The sequence below is a fragment of the Syzygium oleosum genome, unplaced genomic scaffold (assembly GCF_021117445.2).
Source record: "Syzygium oleosum isolate NSW1041296 unplaced genomic scaffold, Sole_v2.1 Sole_v2.04, whole genome shotgun sequence".
NCBI classification, from domain to species: domain Eukaryota; kingdom Viridiplantae; phylum Streptophyta; class Magnoliopsida; order Myrtales; family Myrtaceae; genus Syzygium; species Syzygium oleosum.
The window spans coordinates 3,763,120-3,788,805 of NW_026607488.1; the positions used below are offsets into that span (position 1 = coordinate 3,763,120).

At 40.2% G+C, this 25,686-nt stretch overlaps 3 protein-coding genes, 1 long non-coding RNA gene and 1 pseudogene across 5 annotated transcripts; 2 read left to right on the plus strand and 3 right to left on the minus strand.

The window, feature by feature from the left end:
• LOC130137982 (omega-amidase, chloroplastic-like) lies at positions 1–15,617 on the plus strand (annotated as a pseudogene).
• LOC115665781 (uncharacterized) lies at positions 1,266–2,096 on the plus strand. The gene is made up of 3 exons (XR_008816456.1): positions 1,266–1,331; positions 1,538–1,597; positions 1,698–2,096. It is a non-coding gene; the product is annotated as an uncharacterized LOC115665781 (long non-coding RNA).
• On the minus strand, positions 15,000–17,941 carry LOC115662553 (heavy metal-associated isoprenylated plant protein 3-like). Of its 2 annotated transcripts, XM_030584692.2 has the most exons (3): positions 17,842–17,941; positions 17,408–17,504; positions 15,000–17,274 (listed from the first exon to the last, which is right to left on the minus strand). In XM_030584692.2, exons 2-3 carry the CDS (start codon positions 17,446–17,448, stop codon positions 16,881–16,883), a joined length of 435 nt encoding a protein of 144 aa, XP_030440552.2. In that variant the 5' UTR covers positions 17,449–17,504; positions 17,842–17,941; the 3' UTR covers positions 15,000–16,880. The 2 variants fall into 2 exon arrangements, with proteins under 2 accessions (XP_030440552.2, XP_056166914.1); XM_056310939.1 differs by having other exon boundaries at positions 17,408–17,926.
• Positions 17,942–21,004: 3,063 nt separating this feature from the next.
• On the minus strand, positions 21,005–22,726 carry LOC115662552 (disease resistance-like protein DSC1). The gene is made up of 2 exons (XM_056310751.1): positions 21,601–22,726; positions 21,005–21,013 (listed from the first exon to the last, which is right to left on the minus strand). Exons 1-2 carry the CDS (start codon positions 22,645–22,647, stop codon positions 21,005–21,007), a joined length of 1,056 nt encoding a protein of 351 aa, XP_056166726.1. The 5' UTR covers positions 22,648–22,726.
• Positions 22,727–24,354: 1,628 nt separating this feature from the next.
• Positions 24,355–24,974, minus strand: LOC130134491 (disease resistance protein L6-like). The gene has a single exon (XM_056310938.1). It carries the CDS (start codon positions 24,859–24,861, stop codon positions 24,355–24,357), a length of 507 nt encoding a protein of 168 aa, XP_056166913.1. The 5' UTR covers positions 24,862–24,974.
• Positions 24,975–25,686: the final 712 nt, after the last annotated feature.

The window sequence follows — 25,686 nt, forward strand, 5'->3', positions numbered from 1 at the left end:
ATGGGTCCTTCCCCGCACGGTTTCCACACTTTTGGCACCTCCTATGGGTTTCTTAAAGCGATCGGGGTTTTAGATCGCAGGTTGTGTGTGCAAAGTGTAGTGCTAAAGCAGGTAACAACATGCACAAGAGTTGATATCAAAACAGCACTTCTATTTTCATTCGCATACACATACACCCTTAAACCAACCTGCAAAACAAACACGTCAACAATCACTCCACCCCTTATAACTCCAAACCTACAAAACCATTTAACACAACGTTAGCGGACTTACCTTAGCCTTCACGATGCGTTGCCATAAGACTACGTTAGTTAACAAACAATCAAGTTATATTAGGCCTAAGTCCTCAAGTCCCCAGCGGAGTCGCCAAGCTGTCACGACCTACCCGTCCTGATCGGTAGGGGTGAGCACGGTTCCAGGGTAGAACCGGGAACCGGGAACCGGAACCGGAACCGGAACCGACGCTCTTCCCAGTAAAAAATAAAAACCCTAACTTTTCTTCACAAATTTCTCTCTCGGTTGCTCCTCCGTTGCGCCCTCTCTCCCACTCCCCACACCCACGACTCGACGAGACCCTCTCGCCTCTCCTCGCTCCGTTCGGCGTCCGCCTCGGCTCTTCCTTTGTCTTCATCAACCACGGTCCGGCTCATCCACGGCGGATTTCCGAGTCTAGGTTCTTTTGGTGACCAATCGAGCAGCTTGTGGCTGGAGGCGCAAGAAGGGAGCGAGCAAGGAAAGAGTAAGCGTCAGTTGACGCCCGCGCTCCCTCTGCCCACTCCTCCCCTCGCCAAGGCATGGGCTCGAACCCCTCGACTTCGATCATCGATGCGACCTCGAAATTTGACGTCTTTTCTTTGGGTGGTGTGGTTTCAGTTTCAGATCGGGCTATGCCAACTTTCGGTGACGGCGGATAAAGAGAGGAACATTGCCCATGCTCGCGACGCGATTCGGGAAATTTTTTTTTCTTTCCGAAAATGGGCATCAAGGTAGTTCCACCTCCCTCTTCTTCATTGTTGATTGAGTCGTCCGTTGATTTCGATAGGGGCCGACGAAGCTATCAGGACAATGCCCCTAAGGCGATGAGGAGCAAAAGCCGGAGAGCTACTTGGCCGGAGGATCGCCGTCGATGCCAGCCTGAGCATCTATCAGTTCCTCGTTAAGTGCTTTGCTTTTTATGAGTTGATGTTCCTGATTGATTGTGTGTTTCGGTGTTGGCGGGGATTTGGATTTTGAGTGTTGGGGGTTTTTTTTGGTCTTTGATTGGGGGATCAGGTTGTGGTTGGGAGGAAGAGGACTCAGATGCTCACCAATGAGGCTGGTCAAGTCACCAGGTACCACTAATGGCATCGGAATACTCCATGGAAATGATAATCCACTTTGCTCGAGTTTCTGTTTTGATGCTTCAGTTGTTATTGCTTGGACTGGGGTTTATGTATATGAGATCGACGTGTGTCACATTATTTTGTACTTGCCATGTGATATTTGTTCTTGGGAAGTGTTGACTTTGAGCTGCTTTTTGATTTGTCGTCTCATGTAGTCATCTGCAAGGCATGCATTACCGAACGATTAGGCTGTTGGAAGCAGGGATACAGCCAGTGTAAGCTTTTTTCTTTACCTCCTATGTTTTCATTGGGATAGAATGCTAAGAAGAATGAAGTTTGTGCTTCTCTGAATTATACTTTATGTTGTTATGATAGCTACGTATTTGATGGTAAACCTCCTGATTTGAAGAAGCAAGAGCTCGCACAATGGTACTTTATTATTATGTAGCCTTCTCTTCTCTCGTTTTTTTTTTAATTGTCTATGAATACGTTTAGTTACCTTAAATGTGAAGGTTTGTCTTTGTTTTGATCACTTCCTTACTGTGCGATATTTTAGTTCTATTCGATGAGAAGTTTGATGTTGTCTCTGTTTTCCAGAAAAACCTATCTATGTAGCTAACCAGATATGTGTGCGCATGTGGTACATGGCTTTGATACCATTGCAGGTGACACAACAGCACAATGAAGACTGCAAAAAACTATTGAGACTTATGGGTATCCCAGTAGTTGAGGTTACTATTCTGTCTGAGAAGTTCATTCTTCTTTATTCGTAACAAAAATGTTAGATACCGATTCGGTTTATGTATGTCGGGCCCTTCTTGAAGGAGGCACAATGTGCTGCTCTTTGAAAAGCTGGAAAGGCATGTATCTTCCTGGTTGATCATCTTCTGATTTAGAATAATTCATTGTTATCTCATGATAATCCAATCATCTAACTCTATGGAAATGACATTTTTTTTTTGCATGATTTCGTGTAGCTGCGGAAAGTTTGGATGTGCCTCCTGATTGCAAAATGGGAAATTTATGGCTTACAAGAACTTTGTATACCTTATCAAATGCCCTTTTGTGAAGGCGTGCACTAGAAGAAAGAATGGATAAAAGCATCTTGAGTAGGCACGTGTTCGTTTCATCAGTTTTGGGTGACTTTCTGTGGCTAAGTTCTTATTGATGCTTATGTAATTGCTATGTTTTTATCTTCGCAAGCTTTGGCTTCCAGAAAATCAGCCATATTTGCAACTGCGCCGTTCTATAAAAGGAGGGAAAAATCACGTAGCTTGCCTCATGGTTTTGTTGACTCTGTGCCAGGAAATATGGAACAGTCCCTATTCAAATGATAGCTTCCCTATTTATGCTGAGGACATTGATGGAGGTTCATCTCCTTCAACTGCTATGTTATTTGAAGCTGCTAAGGCCTTGAAGGTTACCATAGTGGGCAGTTCAATCCCAGAAAGATGTGGTGATCGATTGTACAACGCTTTGTGTTTTTGGTTCCATTGGAGTGCTGAAAGCCAAGCACCACAAGGTAACTTTTCTTTCCTTAAGTAACTATGTATGGAACATTTAGTTGCCTGAGTCTTCTAGTCTATTTGTTGTTTGAGTTGTTTTCTTTTCTTTTCTTTTCTTTTTGGCTCTATGCAGACGTTGGACGTATTGGTATAGGCATCTGTTATGATATTCGGTTTCAGGAATTGGCAATGATTTATGCTGCAAGAGGTAGGTTTTGTTTCCTCTTCGTCTATTTTGCATTTCCTACAATGTTGATCGATATCTGTCTTGGGGCTGCCACGGCCCGATCTATGCGGTTTGAAAGTAAGAAGATTTCGACGGTAAACATGTATGTCTTAAGTGGTGGACCTTTGGATTGTTTTCCTTTGATTTATTTTCGTTTTATCCCTTCCAATGATTTTTAAGTTGAACATCAGCAAAGTAAGCCTTGCACAAAGGGGGCTTAGCTGTATAAATGCTTTTACAACATTGCGATATGTCCTCTATTGCTTTTTGTATAGAAGATATCTCTTTGCAATATTGATTCCAAATTAGCTAGTTTTTGCCTCCTCCACTATTATATTGTTTTAAGTTTCTTTCCTAGATTAATGAGGTTTGCTATTGGTGTTGCTAATTGGCCTTTTATTGACAATATCATTCTACTAATTATATTTGCACTGATCCATTGATAATAAAGTTATATGATGCTGAACTCTTGATGTTTTCTATTCTGCATAAATGGATCTAGGTTGTTAGATAATATCCCCTTTCTACTAAGCGAAATATTGTTTTTTAATACCTAGTCATTGTTGCGTTTATTTTCGTTTTGTTTAATTAAAAAAGAAATTAAAAAAAAGAACCTTTTGGAACCTGGAACCGACCCTGGAACCTGTGACAGGGTAGGTTCTAGGTTCCACGTTCTGACGGGTAGGTTCCAGGTTCCAAAAAATGAGGAACCTGTACCCGAGGGTAGGTTCCAGGTTCCAAGCGGAACCGAACCGGAACCTGGAACCGCTCACCCCTACTGATCGGGTTTAGGCCAAGAGGTATTTGTCGATGGATATGAACAACGATTGGTTCGTTTGAATGGTGAACCAAATGGTTCATTAATCCAATGACCGAGGCACTCCCAAGCCTCATACCTCGCGCGACGAGAATTTTTTAATTTACACATTTGATTGGAGTTGCCACTAGCCATGATCAAGGATCAGCTAGAAACCCTGATCGAGACGCGGGAGTGTCGTCTCGATATGCGCGAAAATCAGAGATTCTAAAGTTCGGAGACTTGATTACACTATCGATCTAACTAGTACCTTTTCGGTATCTAAACTTGAATGTTCGCAAACTAACGTATCGGGCAGCTTATCGAAAAAAAAAAAGCTAAGATTCCACCTAACCGATCTAAAAGTAGAAAATAACAATCAATGTATTAAAAGTGCGCAACCAGATAATCATGAAGAGAATAAACAACCAACGACCTAGCATCGTCTCTAAAAAAGAAAATGCAATCAAAAGCCCTAAGGTAAAGCCCTAGTGGCTTATCCGATTTTTGAGAATTTTTTAGAGGGTTTTTCTCATTTTTCATTTTTTTTGGATTTTTTAACCTAAAATCTAGTGAAATTCAGCCCAAAACTGATTTCCAAACATTTCCTAATTTTCTGATTTTTTGGAATTTTTCTGAATTTTTTAATATGTTTTGAATTTTCTAAATTTTTTAATATTTTTTTAATATTTTTTATTTAATTAATTTTTTTGGGACTTTTAAATATTTTCGAATATTTTTTGGAATTTTTAAAATTTTAAAATTTTTAATTTTTTTTTTTTGAATTTTGAAATTTTTTATTAATAAAATAAAGATTTCGGACCGGGTCCCCTGACCCGATCCGCCCGACTACCCGACCGGGTTTCCGACCCGACCCGGGGACCCCATTTTCATTTCTTTTCAATATTTTTGTATCCTTCTTCCTTTTCCCTTTTTTTGTTTCTCTTTTCTTTTTTCCTTTTTCTTTTCTGGTATTCCTCTTCGTGTCTTCTGCCCAGAAGTCCCACTGAGAATGTCCTCTTCTCGGTGGTTCATCGGCAACTACCACACCGAACCAAAACCGGCCTCCTCGATGGGCGCCGACGTCGAATTTGCTCCGACCAGAATCACGACACCACCATCACCGAACCACCCTCCTTAATCCACAACCACCAGCCACCAAAACGGCAACTTTTTTTTTTTTTTGATAATTGAGGTGTCCGCGCGGCCGGCGAGTTAGGGCTCAAACCAGCGGTGATGCCCGACTAGTCCTCGAGGGGGGCTAGCGCAGCATCCCACCGCCACGACCCCCCACTTAAATCACCGATGGGCGAGTTTTGAATCCAGGACCTCTCGTGAAAGGAACTGAGCGCAAACCAACGCGGCCACCAATGGGTGGGTACCAAAACGCCAACTTTGATGACCGTTTTTTTCACTTTTCGATCACCAGATTTCCCACGGCAACAGTACGTGCTAAAACGCTAACAAACAGACATACACGCATATGAAACGGGGATAGTGAACCAACGGTAGCGGCATCAGACCACGGGCGACGCCGGCATGGGGGGGAATAGATCTCTGGCGAAGGTCTCATCCATGGCCGACTCAAACGACGAGAGATATGCCACGAAACCGAAAGAAGTCACAACAACAAAAAAACACAAAGTCAGACAACATTCGACAAATATGAGAACTAATCAAGCATAAAAATCGAGTTCAAGTCGCTGGTTCCACAGAAAATCATTCGGACCCCCATTTTGGCATTTTGTCGAACATGTGATGTGCGAGTTCATAAAAATGTTCTGGAGTGAGATTTGATGCAGTGTTTAACTCAAATGTGAAGTGAGAAGATCCATACGGCCATATTTTGCCACAATAAGGTCTCGGTTTGCATAACAATGACCCAAAAATGCAAGATCAGACTCGGGGTCCTAAACTCAAAGAGGTTCATTAGGACATTTCAACGAACGGGTGGGATGTACCTAAAACTAATGGCTACTAAGTCGATCTTGGTGGGATTTGAAAGCTCTTTCTTGATAAAGACTGTTCAAAAACACTCATAGGAGATTAAGAAAAGTTGTCCTCATTTTGTGGTGCCGGGCGACCACCGAATAGGTTCGATGTGCCCGACACCCGAGAGGCAGGGGAGTAAAAAGCGAAACAGAGGATCAGAAACGAAACCCACTTGGTTCGTGTCTATCCGAGACTAAGCGCGGTGGCTGGGGGTTCGGTGGCGTCTCGGGTGGTCCTCCGACGAGTGGGTAAGACCCGAGACTCAACGATATCGCTTGGCTCTCTCTCGGCCTCCTCTTTTTTCTCTCTAACTCTCTCTGTTTTTCCTTGTATTCAACCCCTCGCGCGAAGCTCCGACGACTGGATATGAAGAGCTGGTTGACTCGGGCTCTCGATGCACGGCGGAGAGGGGGAGGGGATTCACCAGACCACCTCCTTTTTTATGGAGCGGCCAAAACACTCCCCTCTCTAAAGACCCCTCAATCCTCCTTCTCTTCTTCAAACTTTCTTTCATCGTTCTCTCCCGGACCTGCCTCCGACGCTTTGCTCTCTCCTTTTTCTCTCTCGGATCCCTCGGTTCTCTCTCTCGCTCCGTGGAACCCCCCATTCTTCATCACCATATATGGTCTTAAAGGAGCTGGCCGGCACGCCCGCGTGGCCCCTGCTGCCGGCAAGCGTGCATGGCCTCTGCCACCGCCAGGCTGCCGCGGCCGGCCGATCTCGTGACCCGCGGATCGTGCTGCCATCCCCGTGCCTCTGGCTCCTGTTCTGTTCGTCCTCTGGCTTCTGTTCCGTTTCTGTTCTTCCTCCCCGTACGTTCTGAAGCGTTGATTGGGGAGGGGGGAGCTGAACAGTGCGCAGGCCGGGCTGTGGGAAATGGGCCGGCCTGTGCGGAAATAGAAAAGGCAACATGGGCCGCGCGCAAGAAAAAGAAGGGGGAAAAAGGATGGGCCGACGAACCTGGCCCAGAAATCTCCTTCCTTCTTTTTTTTTTTTAAATAATTTTGTGTCCTAATAGGCCCTATTAATGCAAATGCACCTATTGTCTACATGCCATGCAATTTAAAGAAAATATTTTTGGTTTAGGGGTTAGAAAATTAAACCCTAATTTTATGCGATAAAACCCTAAATGGACTAGACAAAATTTAGGTGTCAACAAGCATTCATTTAGCTAAAGGACTATAACAAGAAACCCAAATTTCAAGCTTCTACGCAGTTGGCGCAGAAATCGCTCCACTGACGACTCTTGTGGGTGTGGATGATTCAGTTCATGATCTTCTAAAGCATGCTGGAATCTTGAATTTCATGAATCGCTTCCTGAAGTCAAAGCTATTTCATGAACTTGATCCTTGTTGACACCTAATTTTTAGTCGACGCGTCATTAAAAGAAGAAAATTCGAGATTATGATTTCCGATTGTGACTGAACCCGTTTCTTGAACAAAAAGTGTCGTTTTTTAATTCTGTTTGTTGGTCTAGCTTCTGTAAACAATTTTCTATTCATTTCATGCAAAAACACGAAAAGTAAAACGGTTGACTTTTGCGTTGACTTTTTGGTCAATCCTTTGACCAAAAGTCAACCCCGGGTCAAATTAGGGCTTTTCGCATAAAAAGATTCCTTTCAAATCCAATTTCACTTTAGAAGTGGAAATTTAAGAAAAATTCAAAGATTTGATCATAAAATTAGGCCCTAATTAGTGATTTCGATCAATTCTTCATGATTTGCGCAATTGAGACATGAATGAGCCTAATTTCTTATATGAAATCCAAATTCGAAATCAAATTTGGAAGATTCACATGAATTTGAGTCAATTTGATCAATTTAGTGATCCAACAATTGAGAAGTCTAAGAGTAATTGGTCCAATTAGTGTAATTCAACTTGACCCACTCAAGACTAATATTCAATTTGATGAATTGAGACTCAATTTGGATAATTGGACTTTAATTAAATTTATTAGTCTAGCTTGGCCATGCAATTAACTCGAATTCAAGAACAATTGAGCTAAACAAGTTAAATTGGATCAATTTGTGCATGAATTTTAAATCGGTTCAATCCAATTTAATCGAATTCAATATTAATTGGGTCAATTAATCATGATAGAGATCAAATTGTACAAAATTGGAACAAATGGAACTAAGGATTGAACCGGTTCAACCCGGCCAAACTCGGGACAAACTGGTTCAACCCGGTTTGATTCGAATTGAACCGGTTTGATCGGATTGGCTATTTTCTGGTCAAAAATCTGGCGATTGGCGGTCTATTTCGACCAGCCAAGGCCGGCAACATCCCTTTGAGCTCAAAAATGACAAAAATGCCCTTAACTGAAAATTACGAAAATGCCCCTAAGTGAAATTACAAAAACGCCATTCATTAAGGATTAAGCAAATTAATTAGATGGTAAGCAAATCAATCATAGCCATTCATTTAAAATTGATCATGACCATCCATAATGCCATGTCACCTATCCTTAGCCCTTAAGGAGTGTTTTTGATCATTAGGGATGCATTCTAGGCCATTGGATCAATTTAAGGGCTAGGATTCAAGATTTAGGGGAGTATATAGGCTTTTTTTTCCCTCCAAAATTTTGTAAGCTCTCACATTTTTTCAGATCTGAATTCTCTCTCCTCTCTTCCCTCTCTCTCTCTAGCTCATGCTTCTCTCTCCCTCTTGATCTCTCTCTCGGCCGTTGGCCTTTCCACCTCCCGCCGGCCGTTTTCCGGCAAGCCGCCGCCTCACCGCCGTCCTCCACGGCGGCACAAGGCTGGTCGCAAGACCAGCTGTCCTTGCTGGTGACCAGAACTGCTCTGTCCGGCATGATCTCCTCCACGGCAACATCACCGGCATAGTTGCCGGTGATTGAATCAGCCGGTTCAAGTGGTTGAATCAGCTAGCCGGCAGTCCCTTCGGCGATCCCGAACGTCCAGCAGCCTTCCTTGGTGTCTTCACGTGGCTGTGGTGGCCAGCTTCCTGCTGAACAGCCACCGGATCGCTTCTTTTTACTTGATTTTTCGTTATTAGTTCATTAGCGCTAAATCGAGTTGGTTCTCACTATAGCTTGTGCACTCGATTCTCATAGGTTTGTCGAGCTTTCTGAGACTTCTCTGTGCTGCTCTTGATCTGAATACGGAGACCGGATCGCTCGATTGCGTGTTGAAGCATTATTATACAAGGTGAGTTCAAATCTGTCATTCTCGGATCCTGATGATCAATCTGCTCGTAATGGTGATTTCAGCTTGTAAACGTCGAAATCTTGCAAAGTGATGAACTAGAGAATCGTAAAACTCATCTCAAGTTTCGATTTGATATGTCACATGCCTTAATCGGACTTCGTTTGCTAGGTGAAAATCACTTCGTAAACTAGGATCAGAATCTGGAATGTGATGTTCTATTATGTTTTGATGATTTCCTGATTGACGTCATGCTGTTCTACGATTTTTCTAATTTTCTACGATCGTTGTTTGAAGAAACTTTCTTCATAAAAGTCGTAGAACACATCCTAATATGTTCATTATAAAAGTTTCATAAAATTCCAAGCATGTTAGGACAGGACGATTTACAACGCCATTTAGGTATAGATCTGATGATAGATGAGTTTCTGACTGACCTTCGTGTATTCTTTGATTTTTATAAATTCGTGTGTTCAAAATATGAAAAAATGTTCTTCATGAAAGTTTACATTGAGATCAAGATATTTCCAGTGATGCTAACTTTATCAAGATCGGAATTCATTTGAATCTTCAAAAGGAATTTTCACGATTCAATCAGTATCTATGTTCAGATCTGATTTTCATTCCTCTGAAATCCAAAGTATGTTTCTCCGAATTTGATAAAGTTATAGTCCTCCTTTACGAAAACTCAAAACTCCAAAGTTGTTCCTTGGGGTCTCATTATGTTGACTGGAAATTTTGAGGGTCTAATAGCAATTTTTAGAGGGTCAATTTGCTAAAACTTTCATATAAGGTCTTCTCGGGTTAAAATTTGATTTGCAAATGAGTCCTCAGTAAAAAATGAATTTTATAAAAATTTGGAGGACTTTTTAGCAAAAACTCAAAACATGAAAGTTGTCACACACGGAGAATCCTAACTGTATAAAACTTTTTACGCAGTTTTGATAAGGTTTGTTATTTTTCCCGCCATTATTTTGAAATCTCTAACAGAACCGGGTCCACACTATCACCGAATGTAAATTTTTCATTTTCGTGAAAATCGGCGGGAATCAGAAAAAATGGTCTTCTTGACTTTTGATCCTCATGACATAAGATTTCTAATGACACTTAAATCACTTCATTTGTACATCATTAGATGGATTAATCACATCTGAACAAAAGTAACCCGAATTAGAAAATAACTGAATGAGTGGTCTCCTTATGAAGCCCATTTCCCATTGTTTGATTGGTTGAGAAATAATGCCCATGGGCCTAAATGCATGCTTATTTCATTGCTATGTATGTTAGGCCCGATGTATGTTCGGCGGGTAGCCCATTATGGTCACTTAGAACCCGACTTTAGGGGTTAATCGATATGAGTTGTCATTTTGTGAATGCAAATGGTAGCCCGTTATCGTTAATCATTAATCAAATAATGTTAAATGATTAGGAGGGTGGGTGAATCGAAATACATGTAAAACAAAGGCCGACCCCGAGGCCAGTGTTTGATTAGTGAATTGTTTATGCCATTGCTTTTCTTTGGTTGTTCCTTCTTGCATTGTTTGTCGTGAATGTATGTTGTGAATCTAAACGCTAACACTCGAGAGGCGGTCCATGGAGGGGATAATCCAAAATTGTAAAAGACCAAGGTGATAGACCGATGTTCAATCCGGTCTCAATTTGTAGTCACTTGACGGTGGCGATAGACCGATGTCTTATCCGGTTTCAATTTGTATTCAATTCATTCATCCCCGATTATGTCTCGGGTTTTCAATTTGTGTTGTAATAAACACCCGACGAGTTGTGGGTTTTACTTTCTCGCACTTAGAATTAGCTCATCTTTTCAATACTTTGAGTGTTTACTTTACGAAATGTCTTTCAATACAATTGATTGTTTCTTTCTTTTTCTAGACTAAGATACGATTAGTTTAGAATCTTAAATGAAAATACAAAAACAAGATGCATGATCACTTAGTGGACTAAAACTTTAACATGAAAATGGTAAAAAATAAATGCATGACAACTTAGATAACAACCATGATAAGTTTAGCGGTACTGAAAGGGCGTTAATAGAAATATTAACGTAAGTTAGTTCCCGAATTCATGATCTCTGGTTTTCGCAGAAACCAATACGAAATTCCCGCGTATTGGTTGGGTATTCTAGCCGACCTCCGACCTAGGCTAGTGACGACTCCTAAAAACGATAAAATTGATCCGCTGTCACATGAGGTATGGATTTAGGGAAAATTCAAGTTCATGATCAATAGACCATATGGATGACCAAAAGATTGATGCTTTGGTAAGCCGTCTTTTATGATGTGCCAAACGGACCGTATGGATGATTAAAAGATCGACATTTTGGTAAGCCGTCTTTTATGATGTGCCATGCGGACCGTATGGATGACTAAAAGATCGACGCTTCGGTAAAGCTGTCTTTTATGATGTGCCATATGGACCGTTTCATGAACACTTACCTCTAAACCCGCTTCATCGAGTGCGGCCCTCGAGAGGTAGGTCGCGACAATCTTGCACCGGTTGCCAAGTTGAAAGCCGCACCATTTCCTGAACACAAGGCTCTCCCTGAGCTTGAAGCAATTCTCGTCACACCACCTGTGTCTCTATTTGCAGGAACATTGTCTGTTTCCTGATCACCTTCATATATGGTCTATGCAATCACCCAAGCACCTTATGTTGTAAATATTCATGATATGGCAAGATCATTAGTCGCAGAGACAGATCTAGAGCCGAGTGTAATGGGAATTATATCTATGTGGTTTTCTTATATATGTAACTTACGACATTTGAATAAGCATGTGATGGGAAGTCAAACTAAATATTAGTCCACGTAGATAATTATCGACCTAGGACTAGGAGGTCTATCTTCATGACTAATCCATAGAGTAAGCAAAGTAAAGAAAAAGCTCTATCTCATCATGGTATTTTTTTTTGGAAAATGGGTTGGGAAAACTTTCTGAAAGTTCTCTTTTGGATAATACTGCTGAATCCAAATATTCAATTTGACTAATCTCCTTGACGCGCGTAAAACATCACTTCTACATACTTTTAATAAATATCTATGTCAAATATATAGACTCGGCGACAAAGACCCCGGCAAAAGCAAAAGCAGGGTGGGTTGGTTCCTCTCTCGTCGCTAGGGAGCTGAGGAATACATCAGAAATGAGGAATACCCCACAATCCATAAACGTCAACTTCTATTAAAATTCAGAGCGATCTAAGACATGGGGCTACTGAAGAGCCTATATACCTTACCCCCAAGGAGCAACCAAAGGACCTTATCCGCACGTAGATCTTTTAATAGCTGGGATCAGATCAGTGGGCAGCCATGTTTACTCTTTGTGAGATCACAAGTGATGAGGATCGACCTTGTCCCCTTTATACTAGTAATTCATTTCAAATATGGTTAATACCACCAAAAATCTCAAACCGGTACATAAGTGACAAATTTACTCTCCGTTAGTTTCCGTTAAATTTTACTGTCAAATTTCTAGTTGGATGACGCATGATAGTTGACAAGTGTACTGATTTGGGGTTTACCCTCTGTTTATCACAAATGTACTAGTTTATAATTTTTTGTGTTATTAATCCAATTTAACGGAAACCAACAGATGATAAATTTGTCACAAATGTATCAATTTGGGATTTTTGGTGGTCAAAAAATTAATTTTGGGTATATTTGTCATAAATGTATCAGTTTGGGGTTTTTGGTGGTAAAAAAATTAGTTTTTGGTATATTTGTCATAGGTATACCGTTTTGGGGTTTTTTGTGATCAAAAAATTAGTTTGGGATAAATTTGTCACAAGTGTACCAATTTTGGATTTTTGTGGTATTAACCCTCTCAAATAAGGGCTATTCTAATTCCATATCCTATTCCATTTCTCTTTCTATTTTTTTAAGTTATTATTTTAGTGAACTTTAATTCTTCATCTTATCATCACTTTAATTACATTAATCTATTCTTTTTGGATAATTTATCGTATTTCATGTGCTGCCATCTTTTAGTGTTAAGTATTTATTTCAATTATAATACAAATACAAATTCAATTGTTTTGCATTTTGGAATTAAAAAAAAAAGGAGTTTCATTTTCTACTTTTCGAATGAAAGCTCCATAACCATGTGACACCATGATTCAATTCAGTTTATGGAAGTCTGCATGTTGTTGTATCCTTTCTAAACCTAAAGTAATATCGTTCAAAATTGATTAGTGTCCCTTTTATTCATAAGTTGCACTTTTTAGTGAAATAATTTGTTCTTTCAGATAAGAGTGACATCCTGAGATAATATATGACTATTTGTTCAAGCAATATGTGATTTAATTTACTTCTTTTTTGGGTCAAAGCTTTAATTTACTTTGAATAATCATGTACTCTAAAAAATGCATAGTCAATTGCTCAAGCCCACTGATGGCCAAAAATAGAAAGCTAGTCGAGCCCACTATATATGCATGTACCGATCCAACAACAAATAAATATGTAACACAGGTAATGCTTAATCTATAGGTGGATAAATTGGCTCTGAATTAAATTGCACAAACATTCTAATGGAATTATTAAAGAAAGAGGCAAAACAAATGTTCTAATTATTTTTACTCGAGAGGCCAACAACAAATTCATAAGAGATGAATCATCATAATATCAAACATATATACCGTGAATTAGTTGTCCCTCGTTCATCATTCATTTTCCCATGTGGCGACACGTGGCAGAACCTAATGAGTTCTTCTTCTTCTTTCTTTCACTTTAGTACGGTCATGATCAAATCATTTGACATTAATTTCTCCCTAGCTCATTGATGCAATAATCGAATCAAATAATGCATAACTACTATTGCTATATGTGTGATATTAAATTTGTGCATCGATTATGCCTATTGCAAAATAATAAAAAAAATAGTGGACGCAGACATCATATCTTGTTTTTGAATCCTAATTTGTAATCTACTATCTAATATTTAAAGAGAAATTAAATGAGTATACTGGCAAAATTAAAGAACAAAAACTATACAGCATAAAAGGCAAGTTGAGATAAGTGAGTAAAAAGAAAGAATATGCGACTAGTAACATAAGTACAACAGGAAATGGGAACTAAAAAGAGGGAGGAAAGGCTGCTTTATGAACCGCAAATATCCTACTCCGAAAAACGAAGTGGAGATAAGTGACTCATCTAAGGAAAAGGTCAGCCGCCTACGGAATTACCGTAACTAAGTGTCTGGTTAGTGCGAAGCCAATAAATTGAGCGAGCATAAACGTCCGTATAAAACCTGATGAGTTTGATAGAAGAAGAAGAAGAAGAAGAAGAAGAAATGTCAGGAACATTGAAAAATCGCATGATTGGAGAATTAGAGTTAAAAGGGGGTGATCAACGTGGAAGACGACAACAGAGCAATCAGCACAATCATCCGTGACGAACGGAACGCCGGCGAGATTTCGCGTTCCGAGCCACCGGGAATGGCGGTCCATAACATTTGCCATTTATTTAATGTTTTTTGTGAATATCAGTTTTTACGGACAAGAAACAATTTTCATTTAACTTTGCAAAATTATTTTATTTTTCAACTATTTATATTTTTAGATCTGTTGGACATTTTTCTTTGTTTTTCGGAGTGATTACGTGGATGGGCTTGGGTTGGATTTGGATTGGGGTCGGTATGAGTTAGTAAATTGTTTAGCAAATAAATAAGTCAACACGAGTTAACGGGTGGATTTGGGTCATATCCATTTATGACCCACTCAAACCTAACTCAATCCACTCATTTGCCACTCGTACCGGATATTGAGACATGGCAAGAACCTTCTCAAATGGGCGCTGAGATTCCCTTTCATCGGCCTCTTGGCATGCAAATCGCACGGTCATTTGAGCAATCGAATGTAACGGGAAAGTTGCTTGAAGAAGGTGGCCCAGAGTGGTATTCCACAAATGTATCCCAGGAAACATTTTAGTATAGTAGTTTTATCATTATAAATTGTTTACCTCTAATTTCATTCCATGGATCAGAAACTTGCTTATGTATGATAAACACAGTGGAGACATAATCATCATATAGCTGAGAGTACCACTTCCATTACGAGGGCGTTCAGCTATATCCATATACTAAAACATACTTCATCGCGCAAAACCAAAATAACCCCCCAAAAATCCACTCATTTCCTGCACAAATCTTGTCTTCCTCCCATTTTTTTAGGCCAAAAAATGATGAAAGAAGATAATATCAGCACTCTGAAACATCTCTGAAGAAGCCATAATGGCTTGATTGCTAAGGCCAAGACTAAATGGGTTCAAGCTCAAGGACTCATCAACTGGCTCAATAGGGCCGTTGTGGGCAACACCGAATCCAAAGACTCCATTGCTGACATTCAAGAAATTGCAGTGACTCCAACCTGTGTTCTCAGCACCGCGTTTGCCGCCCGGATGCCCAAGTAATGCTGTGTGGTGATGTTGATTTTGGTCCTGATCTGGCGTTTCTCCTTGTTCAGCTGAGCGACCTGAGCCGTCAGATCGTCCAGGTGCTTATGCTTCCTCATCCGGACCGCCGTGCGGACTTGCAGTTCGAGATCATCTACTTCCTCGTCCTTTGGTCCATCACAACCCGCAAGTCTTCCTCGGAGGCCTAGTCCCGTACCAGGGATGACCCTGAAGATGTCCTAGTGGGAGATGCCACTGTGAAATTCTTGTGCTCAGTGCAGAAAGTTCTCTCATTTTCAGAGCAATTAATTGAGGAGAATATGAAATTAAAGCAAGACCCAGATGATATATGTCCAGATTTTTTCAGATTGGAGGGCTCATACATATATTAGCAGGAATTGAGGCTTGAAGCATGAGACACAATAGAGCCTTTGGAGGGAGACAACTGAGAAGGATTGAACCGGGTGGGTCCTGCGCCTGAATGAAGAGGAATATACCCACGGAGAAGGATCTCACTGAGAATTGGAGAGATGGATCTCAAACATCAAGAAGAGGGTGATGAGCAAAAAGATAGATTTCTTGAAAAAAAAAAAAAGCTAGTCTGTTGGGAATTGAAGGGTTTGGCATGTGAATCACGAGGTTCAAGAACTCAAAACCAAATTCAGTACAAAGACAGGGCTTTGAGGAGTTTTCTAAATATAACGAAGGAAAGGTGTGGAATTTGCAAGAGAAATAGAGCCGAAGAGGAATCAAAGAAGTGGGATAAAGTCTTGATTTTTTTAAATATTTTTTTAATTTGAGAAATCAGAATCATCAACCGAAAGAGGAGAGAACCAGGGGGCAAGATAGGATTGGCATCCGTCCAAAAAAAAACATGTTCCATAATAAAGGAAGATTTATGAGGAACCAGGAAAGACGCCTATAAAGAATGATAGGGAGGAGAAAAAATATAGGAGAAGAGAGAGGCCCTTCAGCTGTTGGAGGTTCGAATTTGCAGAGGAAGATGAACCATCAAGCTAGAATAAAGGAATATTAAGAAAATGATTTCAAAATAAAAAGAGGGAAAAAAAATTTATGAGACACGAGAAATTAATGAAGGGAAAAACAAGAGCTTTGGAATCTCAAGGCAGTAAAGGTTGCTGCGAAAGCTGATGAGACATGTGAGGGGGGAAGGGGAGGAGGGAGGGAGAAGAGTCCATAACTGCTCATTGCTCAGGTCCAGCCGGGACCAACAAGCTGATCTAAGGGTAGTTTGCCTGCTAATGCAATTTCTCAGCCAATACAAGGAAAGAGGCAAAAAGAAACGAACAAACAAAACAAAGAAGGAAAAGGAAGTGGCAACAGTTTGGTCATATGACCAACGTGACATTGATCAGGCGCATCTTCACCTCCTCAAAAGACCCCTTAACTCATCAATGTTTTACTGTCTACGGCATCCTCTCTTCTTATTTACGCTAATTCTTTTGCTTACCTCACATGACAGAGCAAGCATTTGGGTTCTCGTCACTCAAAAATTGGCTGTCATACTGGTAATAAGCATATGGGATGGGTGCATAGGAGCGCGTTCGCTCCCCATACGCACAATGACCATAGCCGCATGCCCGTTGAAACTCCATCCTCTGGCTTTCCGCTTTCCCCCATCCGCCGGTGATCTCTGCCGCCTTGTGGTAGTCACCGCCCTTCTTGTTCTTCCCGCCACCTTCCTTGTCCGTGGCCTCGCCGCCCTTTTTCTCTTTCTTCGGCAGAACGATTTCACCTCCCTCTTCATCTTGTCCCTCAAGTTCTCGGCCAGTGCCTTGGCGTCCATGACCACCCCCTTTACCGTGGCCGTATCCAAGTACCTGTTGATGGCCACGTTGAGAAGCCCTGCACAGTCGCAGTTCCAAAAGTTTTAACACAAGTACCATCAGGAGCGTCCGCACAACATAACGACCTTCAGCGAGAAAAAAGAAAGGAGAAACTGGGAATAATCACACCAATGAAGAATAAATTAGATAACCTTCTGTTTTTGTGATTATCTTGCGAATCTTCTGGATACATCGCTTGCAGTGGAGGCCACTGCCACTGAACCTCAGAACCAACGTCGTCACCGGAGGCTGCACCCACATATCGTACACTAGGATATATTCATATTCATCGACAAGTACATTAATTCTAAACCGTAAAAAGGAATTAAACAAACGCAGCAAGCAAACAAACAAGATTATCAATAGAAATTGGAAAAGCGTTGCCGTGCAATTTATTATTTCCTAAATTGCTCGCATTTCCCACATGGCACAAAGACTTGACGAGCAAGTAAACATTTCGCTCTTGCATTCAATTCTGATTTGAAGGTCGCAGCAAGATTTTAAAAGGAATCTATGTCCCTCGTACAGACTTTTTGCCCGCACCAAGAAGGGCATCGGGCATCTTGAGAATGGCAAAGTCTACTACCGGCAGAGATTTCATATCTCCCTTTGTTAGGTGGATGATCGGGAATGGGAGCAAAATCGTATCAAAGCTTGGCTTCAGGATGGTCTTTTGTATGGACCCGTTGAGGAGGATGATCCTGAGTTTGTTTCGGAGTTAATTTATCAGGTTACCAAGGAATGGCGCAAGGATAATTGTAAGGGCCGACCTCTAGCCCCATCTGACAACGATATTATTCGCTTTGGACCGCAGCCCTCACGATTTTGTTTCTCTGGGCTTCGCCCAGAAAAGGCCTCGTTCAGGATAGAGGCGTAGCCGCACTACCATCCCTCAGCTTGACCCAATATTGTTTTCTTTGAGGTGTAGCTGCACTGCCATCCCTCGAAAGGTTTTGTCTCTGGCATAGCGGAAGCTACTACCAAAGGGCCTCGTTGGTAGTTAAGACTTGTGCTACACCTCATAAAGCACATCACTTCACCTTCCCCAGGCGATGTGGAATTCGGTTCATTCATATCCCCTTCGCCACTCGAGGCGGAGCCACACTCTCATCCCTCGCAGTACAGGGGCAATCCATTAAAATTAAGCATTTACAGCACTTAGGGCAATGAAAACTTCGGGTCATGGCGGTTAGCTAAGAGAGATATATTGAGTAATAGAGAAAAAGCTATTTTATTGTCCCATGGAGAGGGATTATTCAGATAATTAAAAAAATCGTTGGAAACACCCCTATATTATATGTATGTATTGTGGGGTGGATAGATGCGAATAAAGGTTTATGCTTTGTTCCATCACAACCTAGATGGTTTAACTAGTAGATTGATTTACTAATTTTATTTCTTTGAATTTATCATCATTTGCACTAATTACTCCGCATCATACCAAGTAAAGCCACCAAAAAAAACAATTCTGAGTCTTGGTATTCTAATTCCATATCCAATTCCCTTTCTCTTCCTATTTTTTATGTTACTATTTTCGTGAACTTTAATTTTTCATCTATTTTCACTATAATTACATTAATATATTCTTTTGGAAAATTCCAAATAAGGGCTTGAGGTGCATTCATTTTCTCAAATAAGGGCATGAAGTGGACCTTATTTCAAATAAGGGTTTGAAGTGCCCTCATTTTTTCAAATAAGAATTTGAAATGGATCTTATTTCAAATAAGGGCCAGAAGTGGCTTTTTCAATTTCAAAGAAGGGTATGACTTTCTAGATGGCCATAGGCATTTTCGTCCTTCACCTTTTTGAATTTTTTTTCCTTTTGTTTCCTTGTTGTCTTTCTTTTCTTTTTTACTTTTTCTGGTTTTTTCTTTAATTTTGCCTCGGGAGTCGACCCTCGCCCAGAATTGGCGAGGGCCAACCTCGCCTATGGCCGGCGAGGCCGTCCCTCGCCTGTGTGGCCAGCAAGGGTGGGCCTTGCCAGCCCTCTCTGGGCATCGCCGATGGCCGTCGACCAACCACCGACGAAAAAGAAGAAAAAAACAAGAAAAAGGAAAAAAAGAAAAGAAAAAATAATTTAAAATTAAATTTGTCTTTGGACGAAAATACCCTTGATCGGTTGGAATATTTAGCCGGCCGGCGGTCAGTGAGGTCAGGCCCTTATTTGAAACTGTTATAATCACTTTAAACCTTTATTTGAGACTGACATGGCCACTTTCGGTCATTATTTGACACAAGATCCACTTCAGGCCCTTATTTGAAAAAATGAGAGCACTTCAAGCCCTTATTTGAAATTTTCTTTATTCTTTTTGCATAATTTTATCATACTTCATGTACTGTTATCTTTTAATGTTAATTATTTTTTTCAATTACAACACTAATATAAATTCAATTATTTTGCATTTTGGAACTAAAAAAGAGTTTTATTTTCTACTTTTTGAAATAAAAATCCATAATTATGTGACACATTGTTTCAAATCAGTTTATGAAAGTCTGTATGTTATTGTGTTCTTTCTTAATCTAAAGTAATATGCTTCAACATTAATTAGTGTCTCTTTTCGTCATAAGTTGCACTTTTTAGTGAAATAATATCTTCATTGGTATAAAAGTTACATCTAGCATACTATCTAGCTATTCTTTCAAGCAATATTTGCTTTAGTTTACTTTGAAATAATCATGTGCTATGAAAACACGCAAATCCCGCTTGGTGGCAATCTGCTATAGTACAAAAGGGCATAGTCAACTAGTCACGCCCACTAGTGGCCAAAAATAGAAAACTAGTCAAGCCCATATGCATACACCGGCGAAATAGCAAATAAATGTGTAAAATAGTTATTGCTTACTCTACAAGTGGATAAATTAGCACTGAATTAAATCGTGTACACAATTTAACAGAATTATTAAAGAGAGAGGAAAAAACAATCATTCTAATTATTTTTACACTAGAGGCCGACAAACAATTCATAGGAACTGGATTGTCCTATTATCAAACATATATACCACGAATTAGCTGCCTCTTGTTCATCATTCATTTTCCCATGTGGCGACACGTGGTGGAACCCAATGAGTTATTTTTATTCCCTTTGTACGGCTATTGTGTGATTAGTGACCAATGTAAAAGGAAAAAAATTAGCCACATAAGAAATTACGGTGCAACAAAAAAGATGGCAACTTTAGAAGGGCGGATAGTGTGTGTTTAAAGAAAGGAGGATATTTGGCCAAAAAACGGAAGCAAAGCTTTCTCTAATACATAAGACTTACTTTTAAATTTCATTCCTTTTTTTTAGCACGAGAGTACCTATACATGTTCCACTCTTGTTCATTTAACATAATGCTTTAACCGAAGATAGTAAGGGGTAAAGATATTTGATGGAAGTTCCAAATCATAAAAATTCCTTCTTTAATCTAATTAATATCTGATCTATTAACTTCTATGGTCATTCTCATATTAAACATTAAGGGTAATTGCTCTCATGCACGATAGCTTCGCACCTTGAAAATATCTAGCGTGCAAACTTTGCAATGTTATAAATTACTCCCCAAACTTCATTTTTTATTCAACCATTACTTTTTCCGCTTGTATGGCCATTAGACGTTAGTTGGAAATGGACTAACTCATCTTGAACAAAATAATATCTGCTACATTGTTTTATGAAGTTAACAAAATGGAGAATGATGCATGGTTTATAAAATTAGATACGAAAATTTGGTCAAAAAAATGAGTTAGTCCATTTTAGGTAATTTAACGGCTATGTAGACTGAAAAATTAATAAATGCAACATAAATCAAAGTATTTTTGGGTGGGGCGATTGTGAGGAGGTAATCTACAACTTTTCACAAGTGTGCAACAGTGCCAAAGCTCAAGAGGGCAATTATTGCTAGACATTATGACATCAAAATAAACAAAAATCATACTACATAATATCCAACACTAAAGTATATAACAAGAAGTAATTTAAATTTAAATTTATTGTAATTTTAATTGTGTATTTGAATTTATACAAAATAACATTTCAAATTGAAAAGAACATGTTGAAGGAACACTAATGTATCTAAAATTAAATAAAGACCATCTCTAATAGATTTTTTTCGTTTGATTAGAAAATATATTGCATTTGAGATTATTTAAAGATCATATCCGATAGATTATCATCATTTGATTTAAAAAAAATATAATTTCATCCGTGTAAATTTCAAATGATATTTAACTTTTTACAATTTATGTAGTTTGACCGAATTATAGCATCAAATTGGAATGAGAACAAATCAATTTTCAAACCCGTGCACTCACGCATGTATCCAAATGTGTATCACAAATCAATTTTTGATGGAGAAGATGTCGTACCTTATTTGATGTATCCAGAAAATTCATCTCTCCGTAACGCTTCGAATAGATTTCATGTTGGTAGCTTGCAGCAAAATCTTTGATAAAGTCTCCACACACCTGTATATCAACGTGGCAATCATCTGCTATATTTGTGCAGGATGCATCAAACAAACTTTCCAATGATGTGCACTCTCTGACCGTCAAGTATTTTAGGGACTCTAGCTCGTTTAGGCCACCAACTCTTCTCAGAGATACACACCGTAAAATGGAGAAGGATTCCATTGATTTCAAAAGACCCCCAACTTCTATCATAACTAGCTCTGGACAACATGCCACACACGCTTGCCGTAACTTCCTTAATTCCAAAGGAATGGATAATCTCTGAAGCAGTTTACAATCGTGAACAGTTAAGTTCTCCAGCAGTGGAAGTCCATCGAGTGGAATGTCTTCCACTTCACCAGAGCAAAACTCTAAAGTCGATAAATTGCTCAATATCAAGCAGGAGGGAAGTAACTCTGCCCGCCTGATTCTAAAGAATTTAACAATCAATCTCAGCAGAGAGGAGGGAAGCTTCTCGAGGGTTTCTAGGGCTAGATGAGACAAAGTAAGCTCTTCTAGATCAGAAAGAGAAGCCAACTCTGAAGGTGTAGGGAAATTTAGCAGATTTAAATCTAACCTTTTCAACCTAGATAACCTCCCTATCCACCATAAGTTGCATCCTGTGATTAGGTTTGATTTGCCTGTATTACGAGAGCCATCACTTAGTAGTAGTTCAACCAAATTAGTAAGGTTCGACAAATTAGGGACTGAGAGCAATGAATTAGATTCAAGAAGTAGACTGGTCAAACTTGTGGGAAATTCCGGCAGCACTTCAATTACATGACAATCTCTTAAATTTAGTGTTTGGAGGTGATGAAGCATGTTGATTGTCCTTTGAATTCTGCAAATACGAGTGCACTGTAAATTTAAGATTCTTAAAGATGATAGTTCTCCAATTCCTATGGGAATTTCACCTTCCATTTCATCATGCTCAGAAAGATTCAGCTCTTCAAGATTTTCCAACATGCTAATGCCACTAGGTAACTGCCAAACATGATGCTCCCAAGAAGGTGATCCATCTTTTGATAAACGCAATATGCGTAATGATTTTCATAAACGCAATATGCGTAATGATTTTAACTTTTCAATGGAGTTTGGAAGTTTGGGAATGCCCGTATGTGATAAGTCTAACTCTAACAATGAGGTTAAATTCCCGAGTGAGTTTGGAAGTTCTCTCAACCTAGGACAACCCCCCAATGAGAAGCACTTAAGCTTCACTAGTGCCCCCACTTCTTCTGGCAAATATGTAAGAATATTGCAGTTTTCAATCTTTAACTCAATTAACGACCGTAAATATCCAATGAAACTTCCAATTTTCTCTAGCCCATAGTAGCGTGCAAGAGTCAACCTCTCTAAACCCAAGCATTTAGACAGGTCTGGGATTCTCGTTATACCATAACACCAAGTAAGAGATAGAACTTTCAAATTTTGTGCCCCCTGTAAAAATGGATGGCATATTAAGTGTAAGAACCATTTTATAGTATAGGAGGCATGTTGGTCACATTATCTACATAACCGAAAAGCATAGGAGATTGCCAACTTTAAAAAATTGTGCAAAAGCAGCTCATTTACATTGGAGAAGCTAATGGACTCCCACATGCTATAGTAATGGACACTAGGTGTTAATTCACCATATGTTTGATTTAAATTTATCTATTGACAGCCAAAATTATGGGTTTTTTGTTGATGAATGATGATAAGCATATTAAGTTGTCAAAGTAAACGCCATGCGATAACCCCCAAAACAAAAAATACAAATACCATGCAGGCAACGTCACTGCCAGGTTGCCCCCCAACTCATCCATAGCTCATGCTCGAGCCATGTGGCTCACTATTCATTTCCACCTATATTGCTTTGGATTAAATTAGACGGGTGATTACTGATTACTAGAACAAGGCTTTTTAATTTGTTTGAGACATCCCTGAAGAAAGGTGAAAAGGAAAATAAGGACATATTGCAAAAGCCATTTTCCACGCACATGAACTTGCTTCTCTGCAAATTAAATTCCTAATTTTCACTTTTTTCTTCAAATTGCATCTGTCGCCATAACTTATTAATCCAATGGGTAATAATTAGTTCTCGCACCCTCTACACCATGCGTCCTTCTCTCTCTCTCTCTCTCTCTCTCTCTCTCTCTCTCTCTCTCTCTCTCTCTCTCTCTCTCTCTCTCTCTCTCTCTCTCTCTCTCTCAACCCTCTGTGCGCACGGCCACACCACTCGGAGGCCTCCGTGCCATCGCTGAGCAATGGTCGTCGCCTCCGACCCGGTCCAGATCGAGGTTGTCCAGCCTCGATTTGGACTTCCTGCAATCTCTACAAAACTCAAGGCCCTGAGATGATGGTCCATCATTCTTTAGATGTTTTTAAGATGCTCTCACTTCTATTGAATATTTAGACACGATTTTTCTTCATCCAATCGTAGTTTCCTTATGTAATTGGTGTTTCTTGGGGATGCCACATGCATATTTTGGGTTAATATATTTTTTTTCTGAAGATACAAACTAGATATTTTGATACATGAGGATCCAGATCAAATTGAAGTTATCCACATCGTAGGGGAAATTCTTAGGGAAGATGTTAAAAGAAGAGGACGAGAAGTTGATGAGAGCAGCAATTAGACTCATTGTTGTCTTAGGCAAACTAAAAGAAATAGAGAGGGCTCTTAAAAGAGTATTACCTTTGGTCCTTTTTCACATTCCATCCCTTGATTTTACCTACCTCAACAAGAGCTTCTCTCCACGCCTCGACTTCGTCAGGAAACTTCTTCGCGTGTTCTAGTAAAGCATCGCTATATAGTGAAGTGTTAAGTTTAACATCGTCAGGTTCCATGTGGAAAAAAATGGGAAGGATGCTTTTTTGACCCTCTGACTTAGACATGTTGTCTACTATGTGCGCAAGCTCACGGAGGCACCATTTGCTGACAGCATAAGTCCCTGAGAAGATTGGTATGTAGATTATGGAGATGTTGATAGCATGTATAAGGCTCCCACCAATCACATCACCGACACGAAGTTCCTCATCATCCCTAAATATGCAGAATCCGACGTCTTTTAAGCCGTGATAAAGAAAGTCTGTGAATCCATGACGAATATCGGGCCCTCTAAAGCTTAGGAACACTTGGTACTCACCTCCTGATGATCGTGCAACATCACTACTCGTTCCGACCTCTGAGTTTGCCATAGCTAGGAAGCTTATTACTTCCAGATCTCTCTCTCATCTAAAGAGAAAAAAGGTTGGTGTTGTGTGGCATCGCTAAGAAATGAGCTGAGGTTTTGGATATGAACGAGGCAAGGGACTTCCAGGCCTAAAATACTTGGCCGGCTCACTTTGAAACAAAATTTAATTGTATATTTTCCCACCTAACGCTCTGCGTTAGCAAGTAGACACCGTGAAGGTGTCCAAGACTTTTTAACAAGTTCAGAAATTTTTCAAAAGAGTCCTTGGGAGACCATAAGGGCCAATCAGACGGAGAAAATATTGGGTACCCAGGGATCCCAGCTCAGCAAAAAACAAGTCCATTCTTCGTGCGCCACGTATCTCTTGAGGGCCCACCTGCCAGAAAAAACCCTCTCTCTTCTGCACTTGCTCTTCCTCCTCGCCTCTCTTCTGCACTTGCTTTTCTTCTCTCTTTTTTGCTGCCACCATGGCCATGGAGCTTGAGCTTGAGCCCAACATCTCGGCCTCCATTGCCACATAGCTCGAGCTCGCGGTTGTGAGCATGTTCAAGCTTCAAGCTCGCGGCCATGGCTCGAGTTTCGAATCCCGTCGATAGCCGCTAGATCTAGAGACTTATGGCCAAGGATACTCAATCCGGAGTCTCGCCGTCGCCATAGCCGCAAAGCTCGGGCTCCAGCCTAGAGCACGAGCTTGAGCACAACCGTTCAACCATGGCTGCCATCTGTTGAGCTGGCGGCCCGAGTTGCGACGACCGCGGCCATGGATGCTCAAGCTCATGTTGGCCACGAAAATGGCACACCCAGGATCACCATAATCAGAAACCGAAAT